At 38.6% G+C, this 23,160-nt stretch overlaps 1 protein-coding gene across 9 annotated transcripts in view; it reads right to left on the reverse strand.

Annotated features, from left to right (window-relative positions):
* SNAP91 (synaptosome associated protein 91) overlaps window positions 1-23,160 on the reverse strand; it is a 155,135-nt gene that overhangs the window by 55,603 nt on the left and 76,372 nt on the right. For all 9 annotated transcript variants that reach the window (XM_068551700.1, XM_068551699.1, XM_068551698.1 and 6 more), the window contains exons 11-13: window positions 18,823-18,850; window positions 7,922-8,031; window positions 5,356-5,477 (exon numbers count right to left, since the gene is read on the reverse strand). In XM_068551700.1, the coding sequence (XP_068407801.1) occupies window positions 5,356-5,477; window positions 7,922-8,031; window positions 18,823-18,850 (260 nt within the window). The remainder of the gene's footprint in view (window positions 1-5,355; window positions 5,478-7,921; window positions 8,032-18,822; window positions 18,851-23,160) is intronic.

Genomic DNA, 23,160 nt, shown 5'->3' on the forward strand with positions numbered 1-23,160 from the left:
AAGTGGAGAGAGTAGGCATCCTTGTCTTGTTCCTAATCTTAGAGGAAAAGGTTACGGCTTTTCACCATTAAGTATCATGTTAGCTGTGGACTTGTCGTATATGCCCTTTATTATGTTGAAATACATTCCTTCTTTACCTAATTTGTTGAGCGTTTTAATCATGAAAGGTTGTTAAATTTTGTTAAGTGCTTTTTCTGCATCTATTGAGATAATCATATGATTTTTATCCTTTATTCTGTAATGTGGTGTGTATCACTTGCATATGTTGAACCATCCTTGCATCCCAGGGATAAATCCCACTTGATCATGGTGTATGACCCTTTTAATATGCTGCTGAATTCAGTTTTCTAATATTTTGTGAAGGATTCTTGCAGCTATGTGCTTGTAGTATCTGTATATGGCTTTGGAATGAGGGTAAAACTAGCTTCAAAAAATAAGTTTGGAAGTATTCCCTCCTTTTAAATTTTTTGGGAAGAGTTTGAGTAGGACTGACATTAATTCCTGTTTAAACGTTTGGTAGAATTCACCCATGAAGCTATATGGTCATGGGTTTTTCTTTGTTGGGAGGTTTTTGATTACCACCGCTTCAATTTCCTTATTTCATATGGGTCTGTTCAGATTTTCTATTTCTTCATGATTCTGTCTTGGTCAGTTGTATCTTTCTAGGAATTTATCCATTTCTTTTAGGTTATCCAATTATGGCATAAGTTGCTCACAGTAGTCTCTTATGATTCTTTGTATTTATATGGTATCAGCTATAATGTTTCTTCTTTCATTTATAATTTTATTTTTAAGTTGTTGCTCTTTTTTTCTTGGTTAGTCTAGCTGTAAGAAATTGTTTATCTTTTCAGAAAACCAACCCTTAGTTTTGTTGATCTTTTCTATTGTCTTTCTAGTCTCTATTTCATTTATTTCTGCTCTAATCTTTATTACTTCTTCCCTTCTGCTATCTTTTGGCTAAGTGTGCTCTTTATCTAGTTCTGTGCGATGTAAAGCTAGATTGTTTATTTGAGATCTTTCTTTTTTTTAATGGAGGCATTTAGTGCTATAAATATCCCTCTTAGAACTGCTTTTGCAGAATCATGCAAGTTTTGATATGTTGTGTTTCCATTTTCCTTTGTCTCAAGATTCTTTTTAATTTCTTTTTGATTTCTTCTTTGACTCATTGGTTGGCTATGTTATTTAATTTCCACATATTTGTGAATTTTCAAAATTTCCTTCTGTTACTGATTTCTAGTTTCATACCACTGAAGGTCAGAAATGATACTTGATATGACTTCAGTCTTTACTTTAATTTGTTAAGAAATTTTTAGTGTCCCAGCATATGATCTACCCTGGAGAATGTTCTGTGTGCACCTGAGGAGAATGTATATTCTGCTGTGTTGGATGAAATTTTCTGTTTATGCCTTTTAGGTCCATTTGGGGTAAACTGTTATTCAAGTTTGCTATTTTCTTAACTGGTTTTCTGTCTGGATGATCTATCTATTGTTGAAATTGGCATATTGAAGCCCCCCACTATTACTGTATGGTTGTCTATTACTCCCCTCAGTTCTGTTAATATTTGCTTTATATATTTAGGTATTTTGATGTTTATATCCTCTTGATGAATTGATTTTATCATTATATAGTGATTTTCTTTGTTTCTTGTGATAGATTTTGACTGAAAATCTTTTCCCATCCCTTCACCTTGCCTATGCATGTCCTTAAAGTTAAAAGGAGTCTCTTGTAGGCACTAGCTTGTTGGATCTTGTTTTTTGTTTGTTTGTTTGTTTTTTAATATCCACTGAACTACTCTATTATTTGATAGGAGAATTTAATCCATTTAAATTTATAGTATTCATAGGTAAGGACTTACTATTGTCATTTTGTTTACTGTTTTCTGACCATTCTGTAGTTCCTTTGTTCTTATCTTCCTCTCTTGCTCTCTTCCTTTGTGACTTGATGATTTTCCTCAGTGGTATGCTTTGATTCCTTTCTCTTTATTTTTAGTATCTAGCAGAGGTTTTTTTCTTTGTGTTTACCACGGGGCTTACATAAAACATCTTATAGCTTTAACCGTCTATTTTAAGCTGATAACAACTTAACTTCAATCACATACAAAAAGTATGGACACTTTTACCTTTCTCTACTTTCCACATATTATCCACTCTACATCTTTTTATACTGTGTATGTAGTAGCAAATTACTGTAGCTTTAGTTATTTTAAATTCTCTTGCCTTTTAACTTTCATACCAGGATTAAAACTGATTTACCTACCACGTTTACAGTATTAGAGAATTCTGAATTTGACTACAAATTTACCTTTACCAGTGAGTTTGACACAGTTGACCCTTGAACAGCAAAGGGGTTATGGGAGCCAACCTCCCATGCAGTCAAAAATCCACCTATACATTTACAGTTGGTCCTCCATATCCACAGTTCTGCAGATTCAACCAACCATGTATTGTTTAGTTGTGTATTACATATTTAGTGGAAAAAAAATCTGTGTATAAGTGGACTCTCACAGTTCACACTCATGTTGTTCAAGGGTTGTGCTTTCATACATTTTCTCATTGTTATTTAGCATCCTTTTGTTTTATCTTAAAGAAATCCCTTTAGCATTTCCTGTAAGACAGGTCTAGTGGTGATGAATTCTCTCAGATTTTGCTTGTCAGGTAATGTCTTTTTCTCGCCTTCACTTCTGAAGAACAACTTTGCCAGGTATAGTATTCTTGGTTGGCAGTTTTTTTCTTTCAGGACTTTGAATATATCATGCTACTTACTCCTGGCCTGCAAGGTTTCTGCTGAGAAATATGCTGAGAGCTTTATCAGGGTTCCCTTGTATGTGAGGAGGTGCTTTTCTCTTGTTGCTTTCAAAAGTTTCTCTTTGTCTTTGACTTCTGACAATCTGATTATATACTGTGTCTCAGGTAATATTCTTTGGATTGAGCTTGCTTGGAGACTTTTGAACTTCATGAATTTAAATGTCCATATCCCTCCCACGATTTATGAAGTTTTTAGCCATTATCTCTTTAAATAAGCTTTCTTCTCTTTCTCACTTTCTTCTCTTTCTGGGACTCCCATGATGCATATATTCATTCATTTTATGGCATCCCATAGGTCCTGCATGCATCACTTTTTTTCCCTTCTGTTCCTTTAATTGGCTATTTTCTAACGCTCTATCTTTGAGTTTGTTGATTCTTTACTCTGTCTGATCAAGTAAGCTCTCTACTGAGTTTTTCTTTTCAGTTCAGTCATTGTATTCTGTTTTGTTCAGAATTTCTGTTTTGTTCCCTTTTATGGTTTCTATTTTCTTATTTTGTTCATGTATAGTTTTCTTGACTTAATTTTGTTGCCTATTTGTGTTCTCTTGTATTTCATTGAGTTTCTTTAAGATAATTATTTTGAATTCGTTACCAGGCTATGTATAGATCTCCATTTCTCTAGGGTAAGTTACTAGAGATTTATTAGTCTCCTTTGGCAGTGTCATGTTTGTTTGCCTGATTCTTTGTATTCTGTGTAGCCCTGTGTTGGTGTCTGTGCATCTGAAGGAGCAAACACCTCTTCCTGTTTTTAAACACTGGTTTTGGCAGGTAAAGGCCTTCTCCTGTCAGGTCCCTGGGCTGATGATACTGCCTCTGGGATTGCAGTTGAGTGGGGTTGGGGCTGGGTCATGTGGCTGCTTCTGGGTCTGCTGTAGTGCCCATGTTGGTGGGCCTGTTACCAGGGGCTTGGGTGGGTGTAGTTCCTGCCTCCTGGTTCCTGAGTGGACAGGACTGCCTTCACGACCTTGGTTAGTATGGCTGGAGCTGGGACAAGGGTCCACTTAAGGATGTGCAGTTGGGTTCAGAGATGGTGGGCTTGTTACCAGGTATGTGTTTGGGTGTAGCTCCTGCTGGGTCTCTGGCTACGCCAGACTAGCCCTGGACTGCAGCTAAGTGGGGCTAAATGAAGTGAAAAGGTTGCTTTAAGGTCCACAGTTGGGACCAAGATCTATAGGCCTGCCCATAGGGGCATGGATGAGTGTGTCTCCCACAAGGTCCCTGGGTGGGTAGGACTGCTCCCTGAGTGAGGCGGGGAGGGGCTGGAGCCTAGTCACAAGGCTGCTTCAGGATCTGAGGTTGGATTAAGGTCACTGGGCCTGCCTCTGGGGGCACAGACAGATGTGTCTCCTGCTGGATCCCTGGGCAGGCAGGACTGCTCCTGGACCATGACTGAGAGAGGCTGGAGCTGGGCCACAGGCAGTTTCAGGGTCCACAGTTGAGACCAAGGACAGGAGGCCTGTTACCCAAGGCATGGGTGTGTACACTCCTCCCTGGTCTCTTGGCAGATGTTACTGGTGGCAGGATCATGGCCAAACAGGACTGTAGTGAGTCCACAGGGGCATGGCAGTGTTTCCAGGTCTGTTGCCAGGACCAGCGTTGGCGAGCCTCCCACCTGGGAGTAGGCTTGCCTTCTCAAATCAACTGTTCTTGGTCTTGCGCTCCACTTTGGCTTTGCAACCTTTTACCTGGATCCCAAAGCTCCCACAAAGGCACTTTTATCTGTGGGTGGCTGCCAAAGTATTGTTCCTATGGGGAGATATGATGGGACACCTCCTGTGTCAGTCCCTCTGTGTTGTTTCCCTCTGGGTTGTTCCTACGAGCCATTTTCAAACTTAAACAATTTTTTATTTTGATAGTTTGATGTAGTCGAGTAAGTTATTTAACACCAACTCTGTGAAGCTTAGAGAATTAAGCAGTAATTAACTTAATTTTTATATTGGTATTAAATACGCTTAATTAAAAACATATAAAAGCTTAATTTTTTCCCCAAGATCCATGAATAAAATGGAAATCAAGCATTTAGGTGTGATTCTTCTTAATTAGTTTAGTATGGATATTTTGTGGCACCAACAAGAATCTATCCCAGATTTCAACTTCACGAAGTCAAATACAATGTGAATAAAACCAGTTAAGGTCTAAAGGAATCCATGAAGGAGACCATATCTGAACAAACCAAATTCGAAATGCTGCCCCTGAGTAATCTCATAAGTTCATGGGAACACCCAATCTTCTAAGGCCTGCATCTCTAGGGAGCAATTACTAAAAATAATCAGAATTTGAGAACAGCGAAGAAAAAATACTCCCATTGTTCCAGCTTTTAAACTAAAAAACTATATGATTACTCGACTATTTTAACTGTATTATGGGTACTTTTTCTGTCTTTGTCTCGCTCTCTCAATATATAGTTCAATCAATCAATCAATGCCAGTCTTAACATTTTCTCCCCGAGTTTCTAGCACCATTTTGGATAATCAGAAGGTAAGTATAACAATTACAGCCTGAATAAAAACAACTAAACAGAAAAATGGCATTGTTGTCTGGTTTCACTCACCCCCCCACGCAGTGGCGCCTCCTGAAGATGGTGGTGGTGGTGCTGGTGTCGCGGCTGCTGCCGCCCCTGCGGAGGAGAAGTCTGGCTGCAGGTCCAGGAGATCACTAGATGGTTTAGAAGCGCTGAAAGGAAAATATGATTTTAAAATCAGATTCTGAAATTTTAAAATGTAAAGATGCTTTTTAAGTAAAGACTTATGCAGAAAACATCACAGATTTTGGCTAGTTTAAATCCAGTAAGAGAATAATATTTTGTAAAGTACAGCAGTAAAGCATATGTTCCTCTATACCGAGAGTTGGCAAACAACTTCTGTAAAGGGCCAGATACTAAAAATTTTAGGTCTGCGAGCCAGACAGTCTCTATCGCTATTCGACTCCGCCAGTGCAGAGTGAAATAAGACATAGGCCGTATGTAAGCAAATGAACATGCCTTTGTTCCAATAAAAATTTATTTACAGAAAAAGACAGTCGGCTAGATTTGACCTATGGGCCATCGTTTGCCAGCTCTTGCAAAGTTAAATTATACTTCAAGCAATGGGTCACTCAGCAAATCCCAAAGCAGGAATTAAAAGGGAAAATCTAAATGCCTCAAAATAAGGGGGAATTTTAAACATGTTATGTCCACTGGGTAGCATCTGAAATGCTGGTTATGAGGGCTGTGACAGAAGGGAACGTACTCCAAATACTAAAGGTAAGAGAATTATTGGTAATTTTTTTCCTTTTCTCTATTTTCTAAAGTTTTTTTGTATGTTTTTTTTTGTAGTATGGTAAATAATTCTTAACTTGAAAAGAATAATTTATTTATAAACCAAAGAATACTAAAATGAATAATCACTACTGTACCTTTTTTCTAAGTTAAACTACAACACATCAAGTTTGCCTATAAGAGACCTCACCTAAAAATAATTCCGTATTTTTCACTCTCATTCAATTGGGGCTGTGCTTTTCAAAGCTCCTCCATCTATAGAAGTTCCAAGGAGGAGCCTAGAGCGTTGCTATGCAAAGTGTGGTTTCCAAAGTAGCAGCATCCTGGGACCTTGTTAGAAATGCAAAATCCCAGGCTTAACCCGTATCTACTACATCAGAGTCTTCATTTTACTACAACCCCAGGGGTTTCACTGTACAGTCAGGTTTAAGGAGCACTGCCTTAAAGGCTGCCAGACCAGGTACTAAGCCATCAGGGTCCCAGGTTCCCCACCCCTCCTCATAAATAGCCATTCCATCTTTATCTTTTTTACGTATTAGATTTCCGAGCAATATTTTTTTGACAAAAGGATTCTGCTGCTTAAAAAAAAAAGTTTCAAGACCCCAGAAACTTGCCTAGTTTTGACGTCTATTTCATAAATACGACTGGTCTAAGAGCCAGAATAGGGAAACATTTATTATTAAGACCAGAATCAAAGCTTTTATAAGAAGCAATTTATCTTAGTATAGAGGCAGAAAGGACTCGGCTTTACCAAGCCTGTGATTATAAAAGCAGAATTAAGCAAGTAGAGGGTAACGTGCATAGTTAACATGCGTACATTATGGGGCTTTATTGCTCAGTTCAAAATTCAAGTCTCCAAATACAGGGCATTCATAATCAGAGTCACAGATACTACACGATGGGACTAGAATGCTCTCAAGGCTAAAGAACCAAACAAAGAGTTGACCTAAAATTATTATCTGAGGAAGCCTCTCTGAGTTGAGGCTTCATTTCAGGTGGCCAAGAGATTTTACAGTCATCCCCCCCTTTCTCACTACTGTTCTGACCTTTAGGCACTATGAAAGCAATAAGGGGCCTTCCCTGGTGGTGCAGTAGATAAGACTCTGCACTCCCAATACAGGGGGCCCGGATTTGATCCCTGGTCAGGGAACTAGATCCCATATGCATGCCGCAACTAAGAGTTCACATGCCACGACTAAGGAGCCCTGGAGCTGCAATTAAGCATCCCTGGAGCCGCAACTAAGGAGCCCACGAGCCACAACGAAGGAGCCCACCTGCCACAACTAAGGAGCCCATGAGCCACAACTAAGGAGCCTGCCTGCCGCAACTAAGACCTGGTGCAACCAAATAAATAAATAAATATTTTAAAAAAGCAATTAGGCTCATCCTGACGGTTTCTTCCTACCACCAGAGTTTGAGTTCCTCATATGCACCAGTAATTGGCCTGCAACTACAAGCATTTCATTTCACTTCACTTCCTTTCATCTCATTTCTTACCACTTTAAGACACCCTTTAAATTTCACACAAGAAGAAACTAATTTCAGAAAACACTGTCCATATCATCCATTTCAGAAGAACCTGAAGTGTGTGCATCTTTCTTCCACTTCCTTTCCCAAACGTGTGAGCAACAAGGTGATTTCCACAGCTTAGGTCTTCCTTACACTTGGAGAGGTACAAGCCTAAGTAACTGTATGAAGTATAGAAGAACTTAGTCTATGTACCTGAAAATAACCCAAAATATCACACATTTACTAGGACTACATTTCATTTTGTGAAGTCATTTGGGTTTGGTACACAAAAATAAAATGAAAACCTGATCATAAAATTAATAAACGGTTCGCTGCATTCTCATGAACTAACCTGACTGGTACAGCCGCAGATGCAGTTGCAAACAAATCAACTGGAGGGGATGTGTCAATAGTTTTAGCTGGTGTAGAATTAGGCGACGTAACAGTTGTGGCTGGAGAAGACTGAAAGGGAAGATGCAAAGCACACTCTGGTCAAGTTTTAATCTACAGGACACAAGGCAAGAGGACCTCCAATTTTCAGACGCATGCCATTCCCAGCAATTTTTTGGTTGCTCCTCGTGGGAGAAAAAACTCAAGAAAATTTGAAATTGAGAATTGTAATAAATAATCAATACTGGACAAAACATGTTTCAAATTTTAAAAGTTATATGTAATTTATATAAAATTATGAAAAAAAATATTTGGCCTAACGTTGCAATGACTTCTATGCATGTATTTACAATCAAAGCCAAACAATAAATTAGGAGCTTGGGATTAACAGATATACACTACTATATATAAAATAAACAACAAGGTCCTACTGTATAGCACAGGGAACTTTATTCAGTAACTTGTAATAACTTATAATGTAAACAATCTGAAAAGAATACACACACACACACACACACACACACACACACATATACATACATATGAGGGGTGAATCACTTTGCTGAACATCAGAAACTATCACAACATTGTAAATCAACTACACTTCAATAAAAAAATAAAATAAAATCAAAGCCAAACATATTTTCTAAACATTAAATTAGTGGGAAAGATCTTGCTAGCTGCCAAAAATGGGAAAAAAAAATTAATTGTAATGACTGCTGTGAAACCAAGGCCATTATTTTCTTTTCTGCATCCTAAACAGATTTCATGTAAAGTCTTCTCAGATGCCTTTAAAATCTAGAAATGTAACTTACAAAATAGTTCACAGATGGCAGAGAGCAATTCCCAAATAAGATTCAAGTCACTGACAGCTTGAGAATAGCCCATCACTAATATGAAACAGATAAAACTAAAAAAGTGAAATAAAACCTAACGTTTATTGTCCTGGGCTGGTTTAAGAAGAGGACTTAATAGTCAGCTAATATATCAAAAAAAGTTTGTTTAGTAACTATCCTAACTCTATTTGGTATATTTAATTTGCTTGTATTCACAAGAGAAGGATTAATAGCAATCTCAAACCAGTCCACCAATACTTAGTTCTATAAGTGGAAACGAGACCTAACAGCAAGCAAGATGCATGAAGACCAAGGTCAAGCAAGGGCCATCAGACATTGCTGTAACAGGACATCTAATTTCAAGTAGATCAAACTTAGAAGAAGTTTGAAAAAGAATGATTTAAGAAAAAGGACTGAGGAGATAAGAAATGTATAGGAGTTTCCAGACTTAAATAGTATCTGTTTAATAGCTGTTTGTCCAAGAATATAACTAATCAAGAAGTCAAAATCCAAAGATACACAAGTGCCAAGTGCTCAGCACTTCAAGAAAGGCAAACCCATGAGCAGTATGGACGCTGTTGCTCAGAAAGGGTGAACTCAAGCTTTGCTCTTCACCAAAAATTTAAAATTTCCAAATGGAATGTGAAAGATTATCAAGGGGATAGAAAGGACTAACATTAATTTGCATGTCATCCATTGTGGACACTGACAACTCTGAAATAAATTAGTGGGGTGTTTTTTTTAAACCAATATATGTGGGCTTCCCTGGTGGCGCAGTGGTTAAGAATCCACCTGCCAATGCAGGGGACATGGGTTCAAGCCCTGGTCCAGGAAGACCCCACATGCCACGGAGCAACTAGGTTGGTTCGCCACAACTACTGAGCCTGCACTCTAGAGCCCACGAGCCACAACTACTGAGCCCGTGTGCCACAACTAGTGAAGCCCACACGCCACAACTACTGAAGCCCGCGTGCCTAGAGCCTGTGCTCGGCAACAAGAGAAGCCACTGCAATGAGAAGCCCGCTCACCTCAAAGAAGAGTAGCCCCTGCTTGCCGTAACTAGAGAAAGCCCACACACAGCAACGAAGACCCAACACAGCCAAAAATAAAATAAATAATAAAATAAATAAATTTATAAAAATAAACCAATACATGTAAATACCTTGGAAAGTGATGTTTATGAAACACCAGGGAGAACGTAATGACAGCAATGAATCTACCAATATAAATGCAGAAATGAAGGTCTTCAAAGGCTCATTAAAAACTGCCTCGTAATAATAAGCTCTGAAGAGATGCGGGAGGTATGAAAACAGAACCAAAATAATCCTGTTATTACAAGAAGAAAAAGTCAAAATTCATTTTGGCCAAAACGCAGAAACAGACCATCCCAAAGGATTCCAGGATTTTACCACACTCTACTCAGCAGTCGTATGGTGGAATTTTTCCATAGACATAATGATTTTATTTATTTTTCTTTTAATAGATCTTTATTGGAATAAAATTGCTTCACAATACTGTGTTAGTTTCTGTTGCACAACAAAGCAAATCGGCCACATGCATACACATGTCCCCATATCCCCTCCCTCTTGAGCCTCCCTCCCATCCTCCCTATCCCACACCTCTAGGTCACCGCAAAGTACTGAGCCGATCTCCCTGTGCTATGCTGCTGCTTCCCACCAGCCAACTATTTTACACTCGTTAGTGTATATGTTAATGCTACTCTCATTTGCCCCCGCTTCGCCTTCCCACCCCATGTCATCAAGTCCATTCTCTATGTCTACCTCTTTATTCCTGCCCTGCAAATAGGCTCATCGGTACCATTTTTTTTTTTTTAGATTCCATATATATGGGTTAGCATACAGTATTTGTTTTTCTCTTTCTGACTTACTTCACTTTGTATGACAGATTCTAGGCCCATCCACCTCACTACAAATAACTCAATTTCGTTTCTTTTTCTGGCTGAGTAATATTCCATTGTATATATGTGCCACATCTTCTTTATCCATTCATCTGTCGATGGACACTTAGGTTGCTTCCATGTCCTGGCTATTGTAAATAGTGCTGCAATGAACATTGTGGTACATGACTCTTCTTGAATTATGGTTTTCTCAGGGTATATGCCCAGTAGTGGGATTGCTGGGTCATACGGTAGTTCTATTTTCAGTTTTTTAAGGAACCTCCACACTGTTTTCCATAATGGTTGTATCAACTGACATTCCCACCAACAGTGCAGGAGGGTTCCCTTTTCACTACAGCCTTTCCAGCATTTATTGTTTCCAGATTTTCTGAAAATGGTCATTCTGACCGGCGTGAGGTGATACCTCATTGTAGTTTTGATTTGCATTTCTCTAATAATTCGTGATGTTGAGCATCTTTTCATGTACCTCTTGGCCAACTGTATATTTTCCCTGGTGAAATGTCTATTTAGGACTTCCACCCATTTATTTTTTTAACATCTTTATTGGAGTATAATTGCTTTACAACGGTGCATTAGTTTCTGCTTTATAACAAAGTAAAACAGTTATACATATATATATATATATATATATATATATCTCCATATCTCTTCCCTCTTGTGTCTCCCTCCCTCCCACCCTCCCTATTCCACCCCTGTAGGTGGTGACAAAGCACCGAGCTGATCTCCCTGTGCTATGCGGCTGCTTCCCACTAGCTATCGAGTTTATATTTGGTAGTGTATGTATGTCCACGCCACTCTCTCACTTTGTCCCAGCTTACCTTTCCCCCTCCCCGTGTCCTCAAGTCCATTCTCTAGTAGGTCTGCATCTTTATTCCCATCTTGCCCCTAGGTTCTTCATGACCATTTTTTTAAGATTCCATATATATGTGTTAGCATAAGGTATTTGTTTTTCTCTTTCTGACTTACTTCACTCAGTATGACAGACTCTAGGTCCATCCACCTCACTACAAATAACTCAATTTGTTTCTTTTTATGGCTAAGTAATATTCCATTGTATATATGTGCCACATCTTCTTTATCCATTCATCTGTTGATGGACACTTAGGTTGCTTCCATGTCCTGGCTATTGTAAATAGAGCTGCAATGAACACTGTGGTACATGACTCTTTTTGAATTATGGTTTTCTCAGGGTATATGCCCAGTAGTGGGATTGCTGGGTCGTATGGTAGTTCTATTTTTAGTTTCTTAATGAACCTCCATACTGTTCTCCATAGTGGCTGTATCAATTTACATTCCTACCAACAGTGCAAGGGGGTTCCCTTTTCTCCCCACCCTCTCCAGCATTTATTGTTTGTAGATTGTTGATGGTGGCCATTCTGACTGGTGTGAGGTGATACTTCATTGTAGTTTTCATTTGCATTTCTCTAATGATTAGGGATGTTGAGCATCCTTTCATGTGTTTGTTGGCAATCTGTATGTCTTCTTTGGAGAAATGTCTATTTAGGTCTTCTGCCTATTTTTGGATTGGGTTGTTTGTTTTTTTTGATATTGAGCTGCATGAGCTGCTTGTAAATTTTGGAGATTAATCCTTTGCCAGTTGCTTCATTTGCAAATATTTTCTCTCATTCTCAGGGTTGTCTTTTCATCTTGTTTATGGTTTCCTTTGCTGTGCAAAAGCTTTTAGGTTTCATTAGGTCCCATTTGTTTATTTTTATTTCTATTCCTCTAGGAGGTGGGTCAAAAAGGATCTTGCTGTGATTTATTTCAAAGAGTGTTCTGCCTATGTTTTCCTCTAAGAGTTTGATAGTGTCTGGTCTTACATTTAAGTCTTTAATCTATTTTGAGTTTATTTTTGTGTATGGTGTTAGGGAGTGTTCTAATTTCATTCTTTTACGTGTAGCTCTCCAGTTTTCCCAGCACCACTTACTGAAGAGACTGTCTTTTCTCCATTGTATATTCTTGCCTCCTTTGTCATAGATTAGTTGACCATAAGTGCGTGGGTTTATCTCTGGGCATTCTATCCTGTACCACTGACCTATATTTCTGTTTTTGCACCAGTACCATACTGTCTTGATTAGTGTATCTCTGTGGTATAGTTTGAAGTTGGGGAGCCTGATTCCTCCAACTCTCTCTTTCTTTCTCAAGATTGCTTTAGCTATTCAGGGTCTTCTGTGTTTCCATACAAATTGTAAAATTTTCTGTTCTATTTCTGTGAGGAATGCCATTGGTAGTTTGCTAGGGATTGCACTGAATCTGTAGATTGCTTTGGGTAGTATAGTCATTTTCACAATATTGATTCTTCCAATCCACAAACATGGTATATTTCTCCATCTGTTTATGTCATTTTTGATTTCTTTCATCAGTGTTTTATAGTTTTCTGAGTACAAGTCTTTCACATCCTTAGGCAGGTTTATTCCTAGGTATTTTATTCTTTTTGTTGCAATGGTAACTTTGTATCCTGCAACCTTACCAAATTCACTGATTAGTTCTAGTAGTTTTCTGGTGGCATCTTTAGGATTTTCTATGTATAGTATCATATCATTGGCAAACAGTGACAGTTTTACTTCTTCTTTTCCAATTTGTATTCCTTTTATTTCTTTTGCTTTTGATTCCTGTGGCTAGGACTTCCAAAATTATGTTGAATAAAGTGGCGAGAGTGGACATCCTTGTCTTGTTCCCAATCTTAGTGGAAATGCTTTCAGTTTTTCACCATTGAGTATGATGCTTGCTGTGGGTTTGTCATATATGGCCTTTATTATGTTGAGGTAGGTTCCCTCTATGCCCATTTTCTGGATTTTTTTTTTTATCATAAATGGGTGTTGAATTTTGTCAAAAGCTTCTTCTGCATCTATTGAGATGACCATATGGTTTTTATTCCTTAATTTGTTAATGTGGTGCTTCACACTGATTGATTTACATATATTGAAGAATCCTTGTATCCCTGGGATAAATCCCCCTTGATCATGGTGTATGATCCTTTTAATGTGCTGTTGGATTCCACTTGCTAGTATTTTGTTCAGGATTTTTGCATCTATGTGCATCAGTGATATTGGTCTATAATTTTCTTTTTTTTGTGATCTCTTCTGGTTTTAGTATCAGCATGATGGTGGCTTCATAGAATGCATTTGGGAGTATTTCTCTCTCTGCAATTTTTTGGAAGAGTTTGAGAAGGATGGGTATTAGCTCTTCTCTAAATGTTTGCTAGAATTCACCTGTGGAGCCATCTGGTCCTGGACTTTTGTTTGTTGGAAGATTTTAAAATACCATTTCAATTTCATTACTTGTGATAGATCTGTTTATATTTTCTAATTCTTCCTGGTTCAGTCTTGGAAAATTTTAACTTTCCAAGAATTTGTCCATTTCTCTGTGGTTGTCCATTTTATTGGCATATAGTTGTTTGTAGTAGTCTCTTATATAATCCTTTGTATTTCTGCAGTGTCAGTTGTGATTTCTCCTTTTTCATTTCTAATTTTATTGATTTGCATCCTCTCCCTTTTTTTCTTGATGAATCTGGCTAAGGGTTTGCCAATTTTGTTTATCTTCTCAAAGAACCAGTTTTTAGTTTTATTGATCTTTGTTACTGTTTTCTCTGTTTCTATTTCATTTATTTCTGCTCTGATCTTTATTTTTCTCCTTCTACTGACTTTGGGTTTTCTTTGTTCTTCTTTCTCTAGTTGTTTTAAGTGTAGGGTTAGATTGTTTGAGATTTTTCTTGTTTCTTGAGTTGAGATTGAATTGCTATAAACTTCCCTCTTAGAACTGCCTTTGTTGCATCCCATAGGTTTTGGGCCTTCGTGTTTTCATTGTCATTTGTTTCCATGTATTTTTAAATTTCTTCTTTGATTTCTTCAGCGATCTCTTGGTTATTTAGTAGCACACTGTTTAGCCTCCATGTGTTTGTGTTTTTTACAGTTTTTTTCCTGTAACTGACTTCCAATCTCATAGCATTGTGGTCAGCAAAGATGCCTGATATGATTTCAGTTTTCTTAAATTTTCCAAGTCTTGATCTGTGACCCAAGATGTGATCCATCCTGGAGAATGTTCCGTGTGCACTTGAGAAGAAAGTGTATTCTGCCACTTTTGGGTGGAATGTTCTATAAATATCAATTAGATCTATCTGGTCTATTGTGTCATTTAAAGCTGTATTTCTTTATTTATTTTCTGTTTGGATGATCTGTCCATTGGTGTAAGTGGGGTGTTAAAGTCCCCTACTATCATTGCATTACTGTCGATTTCTCCTTTCATGGTTGTTAGCATTTGCCTTATGTACTGAGGTGTTCCTTTTTTGGGTGCATAAACATTTATAATTGTTACATTTTTTTCTTGGATTGATCCTTTGATCATTATGTAGTGTCCCTCCTTATCTCTTGTCACAGTCTTTATTTTAAAGTCTATTTTATCTGATACGAGTATTGTCACTCCAGTTTTCTTTTGATTTCCATTGCATGGAATATCTTTTTCCATCCCTTCACTTTCAGTCTGTATGTGTGCCTAGGTCTGAAGTGGGTCTCTTGTAGACAGCATATATATGGGTCTTATTTCTCTATCCATTCAGCCAGTCTATGTCTTTTGGTTGGGGCATTTAATCCATTTCCATTCAGGGTTATTATCAATATGTATGTTCCTATTACCATTTTCTTAGTTGTTTTCGGTTTGTTTTTGTGCGTTTTTCCTTCTCTTGTGTTTCCCGCTCGGAGAAGTTTCTTTAGCATTTGTTGTAAAGCTGGTTTGGTGGTGCTGAATTCTCTTAGCGTTTACTTGTCTGAAAAGCTTTTGACTTCTCCACTGAATGTGAATGAGATCCTTGCTGGGTAGAGTAATCTTGGTTATAGGTTTTTCTCTTTCATCACTTTAAGTATATCCTGCCACTCCCTTCTGGCTTGCAGAGTTTCTGTTGAAAAATCAGCTGATAACCTTATGGGGATTCCTTTGTATTTTATTTTTGTTTTTCACTTGCTTTTAATATTTTATCTTTGAATTTACTTTTTGTTAGTTTGATTAATATGTGTCTTGGTGTGTTTTTTCTAGGGTTTACCCTGTATGGGACTCTCTGTGCTTCCTGGACTTGGGTGACTATTTCCTTTCCCATGTTAGGGAAGTTTTCTACTATAATCTCTTCAAATATTTTCTCAGACCCTTTCTTTTTCTCTTCTTCTTCTGGGACCCCTATAATTCGAATGTTGGTGCGTTTAGTGTTGTCTGAGAGGTCTTCAATTCTTTTCATTCTTTTTTCTTTATTCTGCTTCTCGGCAGTTATTTCCACCATTTTGTCTTCCAGCTTACTTATTCGCTCTTCTGCCTCAGTTATTCTGTTATTGATTTCTTGTAGTGTATTTTTCATTTCAGTTATTGTGTTGTTATCTGTTTGTTTGTTCTTTAGTTCTTCTAGATCTTTGTTAAACATTTCTTGTATTTTCTCAATCCATGCCTCCATTCTATTTCCAAGATTCTGGATCATCTTTACTATCATTACTCTGAACTTTTTTTCAGGTAGATTGCCTATTTCCTTTTCATTTATTTGGTTTCGTAGGTTTTTACCTTGCTCCTTCATCTGTGACATATTTTTTTGCTATTTTTCTTTTTTTTTTAATGAGTGGGATTGTGTTACTGTCTTACTGGTTGTTTGGTCTGAGGCTTCCAACACTGGAGTTTGTAGGCTGTTGTGTAGAGCTGGTTCTTGGTGCTGAGATGAGGAACTCCGTGAGACCTCACTCCGGTGAATATTCCTTGGGGTCTGAGGTTCTCTGCTAGTCCAGTGGTTTGGACTCAGAGCTCCTACTCCCACTGCAGGAGCTTCCCCCCAACCCCAGGCTTGCAAATCAAGATCCCGCAAGCCATGTGGGACGGTACAAAAAAAAAAAAAAAAGTAAAAAATAAAATTAGACTAGGAACCTAACAGACATGTTAGAAAGAATGTAAAAATAAAACTATAGATCAATCAACAACTGGAAGGTACATCAGTACCACAATAGTAAAAAAGAGGAGGAGGGAAAGGAAAAAAAAAGAGGGGGGGGAGGCCTTGGCTGTGGGGGGCGGCACCTAAGCAAGGGCAAGGTCTGGGTGGTGGGCGGGGCCAATGCTCAGGACCCACAGGGCTGGAAAAGGCCTTGGGAGCTGTGGGGGGTGTGTGGCTTAGGCTCAAGGAACAGAAGGGGCCAGGCGTGCCCCCAACCCCTGGTCTCAGAGGGTGGGGGACCTCACCTGGGAGCCCAGCAGGCTTCCTGGGCTCAAGTCGGTGGGGCAAATGCCCTACTCTCCTCTCCCGCTCCTCCCAGAGGGCCACCTCTCCCCCACACCGCCTGCCTCTCCTGATCTCCCCGGCCTCCCTCCTATGCCCCCAGGACCAGTGTGGCCGGCAGGGAAGGGTGGGCCTTGGTGGGGAGGGGACCGGCCTGGGAGCTCAGCAGGCTCCCCGTGCCCGAGTGGGCAGGGCAATCACCCTCTGCTCTTCTCCCACTCCTCCCGGAGGACCCCTCCCACCTGCCTCTCCCAGTCTCCCTGGCCTCCCTCCTATGCTCCCAGGACCCACGCAGCCTGGAGGGGGCTTTGGATGGTAGGGGACCAGCCTGGGAGGTCAGAGGCTCCCGTGGCCCCAGTGGACGAGGCAGCCGCCCTCTATTTCTCTCCCGCTCCTTGTCTGGCCTTCACTTCTCCTCCCCACTCAGTCCCCCTACGTCCTACCAGTTCACTTTGGGGTTCCTCCAATCTCCTTGGGCATCAGAGTCCCCAGCCAGTGGCCAGCAGGCTCCCTAGTTGTGGGGAGACGCTAACTGTGCGTCTTCCCACACCGTCATCTTCTCCCATGTGACATAATGATTTTAAACCTGGCTCTGTAGCAGAATCACCAGGGAGCTTAGGTTGTTTGTTTCTTTGTTTGTTTGATTGTTGGAGCTCCCTGAGGGTCTCTTGGGCAGCCGGCCAGGTATTGACACAGTAAAGGTTGTCTGGGGTACCCTGTGCAGTCATAATGCCAACCTTCTTGTCTGGAATAACAGCAGTTATGTAACAGAAATTTGGCAAAGAGGAAAGAGCACATTTATCACATTTTTGCAATGAAAATGGCAATGTGAAAAATACAATGGCAAATGTGAACTACTGACCTAGAGAAGTAAATACTCTTGTCACTAACAACCCTAATCCTGTCCTTCAAGATGCTAAAGGAGAGAGGGAGGTGAAGGAGTTGTGACAGTTATTACGGTAGACTGTCTAAAAGGCATGCTTGCAAGGATACCCAACAACAATTGGTTTCTCTACCATCAAAGCAGGCACAATGTTATGTGCCTTATTTATCTCACAGGGCTGTGATTCAGAGTACGTGAAAGTGCTTTGTAACTAGTAAGACGTTAACACTGACACATTTGTTTTCAGTTGTAATATAAATGTATGAAAATTTCTTCTACTTAAAGAAAAATTTAGTCCAGATAGAGGGCTAGGTAGACATTGCTATATGACACTGCTATATGACTAAGAAACTAATATAAAGGGGAATACATAAAAACTTACCTTTCCTCAAGAAATTAAAAATAAAATTATCATATGATTCAGCAATTCCACTTCTGGGTGTAGACCCAAAAGAACTGCAAACAGGGACTTGAACAGATACTTGTACACCATGTTCACAGGAGCATTATTTACAACAGCCAAAAGGCGGAAGTGACCCAAGTGATCATTAATGGATGGATGGATGGATGAACAAAATGTGGTACACACATAGAATGGAATAGTATTCAGACTTAAAAAGAAAGGAAATTTCTGACATATGCTACAACATGGATGAACGTTGAAGATACTATGCTAAGTAAAATACGCCAGTCACAAAAGGACAGATACTGAAGGACAGTTCCACTTATTTGAGGTACCTAGAGTAATCAAATTCATAGAGACAGAAAGTAGAATGGTGCCTGCCAGGAGCTGGGGGTGAGAGTGGTCAGAGAGGGGGACGGGGACTTAGTGTTTAAAGGGTACAGAGTTTCATTTGGGGAAGATGACAAATGTTCTCCAAATGGATGATAGTGATGGCTGCCCAACAATGTAAATGTACTTAATGCCACTGAACTGTCCAATCAAAAGTTGTTAAAATGGTCAAAACAAAACAAAAAACAAACTTACCTTACTTAATGGAGAGGGAGCACCAGATCTAAAAGGCAACCAAAAAGAATTAAAACTGGATATACATGAATACATTTGTAGAAGCACTTAAGTTTGATGCTTGGTCAAGCATTAACTTGTTTATATATAGACTTTTTTAGTAATGGATAAACTATTTTTAAAATATATTTTATCTTTTACTCATTTACGACATCTGCTTCCAATGTCTCCCATCCACTTAATTTCTAGTATTAGAAATTCTTAAATTCAAAATCTTTTTTTTGGTATCTCTAGCAACTCAATTAATTATTCGAGTTGATCTTTATTGCCTACGTCCATCAAAAATAAACTGTTCAAATTGGAATTTTAAAAAATTTGCCAAGACTTGGGAAAAATAATGCTTTACAGAATTTTTAAAAAACCGTCTGGTTTATTATTTTTAAAAGTTAGAAAACCCATTAAGGTTAAAGCAACATTGTGATTCATTTAGTCATAATTGTGATACCTAAAAGGAACACTAGAATTAAAAAAAAGATCCCTACAAGCCCTGTGCCTGATGTGTGTCTCAGCTTCCACACTGAGCTGAGACACACTGTGCATTCTCCACACTGTGAGTACTCCTAGAGACTGTCTGGTTTTTTTCATGGCTGTAATGAAAACTATCTATGAGAAATATTCCCATTATCCTGTGAGAACTTGGGAGCTGGAAAAAGAAGAGTAACCTCAATGCTTGTGTCTAAGGGAGTGAGGGAAAATCAGGAAGAAATATATATATTTTTTCAGTTAGATTGCTGGTAGCACTGATTATAGTATATCATTTCTAGCAAAATGCTTCAGAGACGACTGCCTAAACAGCGTAGGTTTTACTAACCTGAGTTGGTGGAAAATAAATTAGTAAGGAAACAAAATGAAGAAAAAAAGACATTTCAATAAGAAGACTATTGTCAGGGTCTCAGAGGATGGCAGGGATGCCCTTCTACTTATCTACAGAGAAAATATCACACGTGGCAGGAGTAAAATAAAATCAGCAGAGATTTAGTAACTGGAGTTTTGTACAATATCATGAATTTTTGTTTTATTGGATACAGCAAAAGAAATTTAACAATATTATATGCCAGATTAATACCTCTTATGTTCAACTTCATTTGCAAACACAAGCCTGCCATTTCCTGTCTAAATTTAGTTTTCACTTAAAATGAACATGAAAGCAAGGGCTAACAGAGATTTCTGTGATATAAGGAAGATAGAAGCCTAAGGGTTACACTCGATTAGGTTATGTGTAGTTGGGCTGTTATCTTCAGAGTAACATATCCTATGAAGAAAAGGATATATGCTTCTCTACATTGCTCATCAAGGGTCTACTGAAATAAATGGAATCACAGTATTCTCTATATCTCAGAAACTTAGGAACCTAAAAATCTAGTACTGAGGTTGAAAATTCCCTAATGAGTTTTTGGTTAACAATTCCTCCACCCCTACCACTTTTTTCTCTTTACATATGGAGAAAAGGAAGGGAGTTAAGTCTAAATAAAAATCCAAGAAAATAATAGCCTTAACTCTGCAAAGAAAACATAGAAGCCATCTGATGTGGTCAGTTTCTAAGAATGAGTTAATTGAAATTAATTTGCTTCTCTCTCAAGAGATTTTCATGAACCAATTCTTAATGGTACTGACACAATGAGCAATATTAATACAGAAAAGAGAATTGAGGATGAACGAGAACTTTTTGAACTGTATTTCCAAACTAATACATAAAAGTTTCTAACATATTCTATACTCTGTAGCAAAATAAAGATATAGTAAAAATGACAGAATTTCTCTACCTACTACTAAAGAATATCATGCTCAAACCTAAGTACAGAATATCATAATTGGCACAAGAATCACTTTGTCAAGCTCTCGCATGAGTGCTATTATTAAATGACACTTGTAGCTACCCCATGGATTCAGCAAAAAAATCTCCTACTGTCTCCCACTATCATCCCACTTAAAGCACTGTATCTTATTCGTCTGTCTTCTCCACTAGATGCCAAATTCTTTGAAGGAAGCGAACCTATCTCATTGTTTTATATCAGATAAACATATTAACCAAAATAAACTAACCAAACATCTTAAAAATAAATTAACCAAACATCTTAAAAATTATTTTGTATGAAACTAAACTGTCAGGATGTATGACTTCTGTTCCCATGGACCAGATCCAGGTTTTGCCATGATTTCATCAAAAAGGTAGAACCAGAGGTGCTCCCATTGGGGCCACAGCTTTAAAAAGCATCACTCAACACTGATTAAAGTCTGAGGGCTCTGAGGCTCAGAGAGGTAAATAACTCGCCAAAGTCTCATCATTCTTTAATGGTGGATTTCAGGCTTCAGTCCAAGTCTGTCTGTGCACACTTCACATTCCAGCCTGTCCTGACAAAAACACAGGGGAGCCCATCACATTTGTTCCTCTCCTACACAACACACAAATTGCTTCTTTTTACCTGTTCCTCAGCTGATTTTCTGCCCTACTGGCTATTCACCATTTATAAAAGAAAATGCTACAATCTTTTATATATAATGATATTATTTAAAGCCCAATACTTATTTCAACAACTTCAGCTAGAGAAATTTAGTACATGGTGAACCATGTTGGGGGAAAATAAAGCATGAATGTAATTTTAGAAGAGAATGCATGACCCATAGATCCTGTAAAATGTTACAAACACATACATGGGTTTCTATGATGAACACAGAAAATGTTAAGGTTTACACTTCCCATGTGTTAATGGTAAACTATCAAAAGAAGAAATTTTATTTCTTATTCACAACACTAATCGCTACACAGTTTTTGGTCAAAAACGCTAGCCAGAAAGACAAACAAAACACAGATGTGAAAAACCTATCTCTTCCAAATAATTTTAATTACAAGAAACTTGAGTTTCTTTACTAACTCTCAACACTTAGTAAACCCACATATAAAATAAAATCAATTTCTCTCTTTTGTTCTGTGGAATTACAGAAACAGACAATATACAAAGGCATATCACACAGTATTGCATAGAATTTCAAAAATGAGTATCGGTGGATATAAGGCACTAAATATAAAAGGCCTACATATTTTTTAGCAGACATCTGAAAATGCTTCATTTTATGCATTTACTTGACTTAGAGGTTAGAATAGTTTTATACTGCTACCAGAAGACAAAGAAAACCCGTTTAAGTAATTTATTTTCTTTATAGCATTGTCTTTTGGAACTTCTGCCATGTGCCATAGGGAAATCTTTTGTTTACTAAACAAGTGAAAAGTCTTTGATTTCTAAAATCTAAGAGGGATATCTGATATACAACTAAGAGAGTCTGTTAGTCTTGATCAAAGAAGACCAAAATAAAACCATTTATGCGAGTCACCTTAGGAGAAAATTTTAAAAGTATAATGAAAAAACACAGATGTGTAAAATGGACAGAAATCAGTTTTCAATGTTCTAAATACCAAATGTGGAATTTTAAGAGTGTTTTTTGCATTTTTAGGAATAACCAAATGCAAAAAAGGTCACTCAATATAGTAGTACTCACCCTTCACTTAAGGTCCCAGGTAAGCACAAACATACAAAGAAGAAAATAGTTAACTACTATAGTTCATTTATTTTAAAAATAGGGAATAAGCAAAAGACAAGTTCATAGGTGGTCTCAGCCAATTCAGAAAAGAAATCTGACAAGCATAAAATGATTTTAAAGGAGAGAGGACAATTACGCTCAGTACAAGGTAATTCAAAACAGAAGATCATTACGTTCTTATTTTTACTACTCTTAGAAATGTAACCAAGTGTCCATAGCTAAACAGTCCAAAAATAGTTGACAGCAGCCACAAGGGGGCGGCTTTAGAGCTGAAGTTAGGGCTGATGAGATCCGCTCTAGGAGGCAGCTTCTCACAGGATTGCAGCCCTGGCAGATTTCAGGAGGGAAGAGGGTGGACCTGTGCGGGGTGCGGGGACCTGAGGGGGGAAGAGCGCGGAGAAGCTGACTTGCACCCATGCGCGTCCTGCATTGCCCAAGGGAGAGGCTCTAACTCTGGCATATGCATATTTCCTCAGCTAAAGGGATCCATCTGCCACAGGAAGAGGGACATTTCTCAGGCTTCCTGCCTCCTTTGGCTTAAATCCTAGGCGACTCATTTGGCTTCCCAGACACCCTAATACGGGAGGGGTGGGAGGAGGCAGCAATTACTGGAAGCGGGCACCCTCTTTTGTGACTTAATATACTCGCACGTCTTTTCAGTTGACATCAATCTACCAACACAAGTCTGATCGTCCTTGGCCACACTGAAGTGGGGACAGACCTTGGACGATGGTACAACCTTGACAGAGCCCCTGAGATGTC

Source organism: Eschrichtius robustus, chromosome 9 (genome assembly GCF_028021215.1).
Source record: "Eschrichtius robustus isolate mEscRob2 chromosome 9, mEscRob2.pri, whole genome shotgun sequence".
In the NCBI taxonomy this organism is placed as follows: domain Eukaryota; kingdom Metazoa; phylum Chordata; class Mammalia; order Artiodactyla; family Eschrichtiidae; genus Eschrichtius; species Eschrichtius robustus.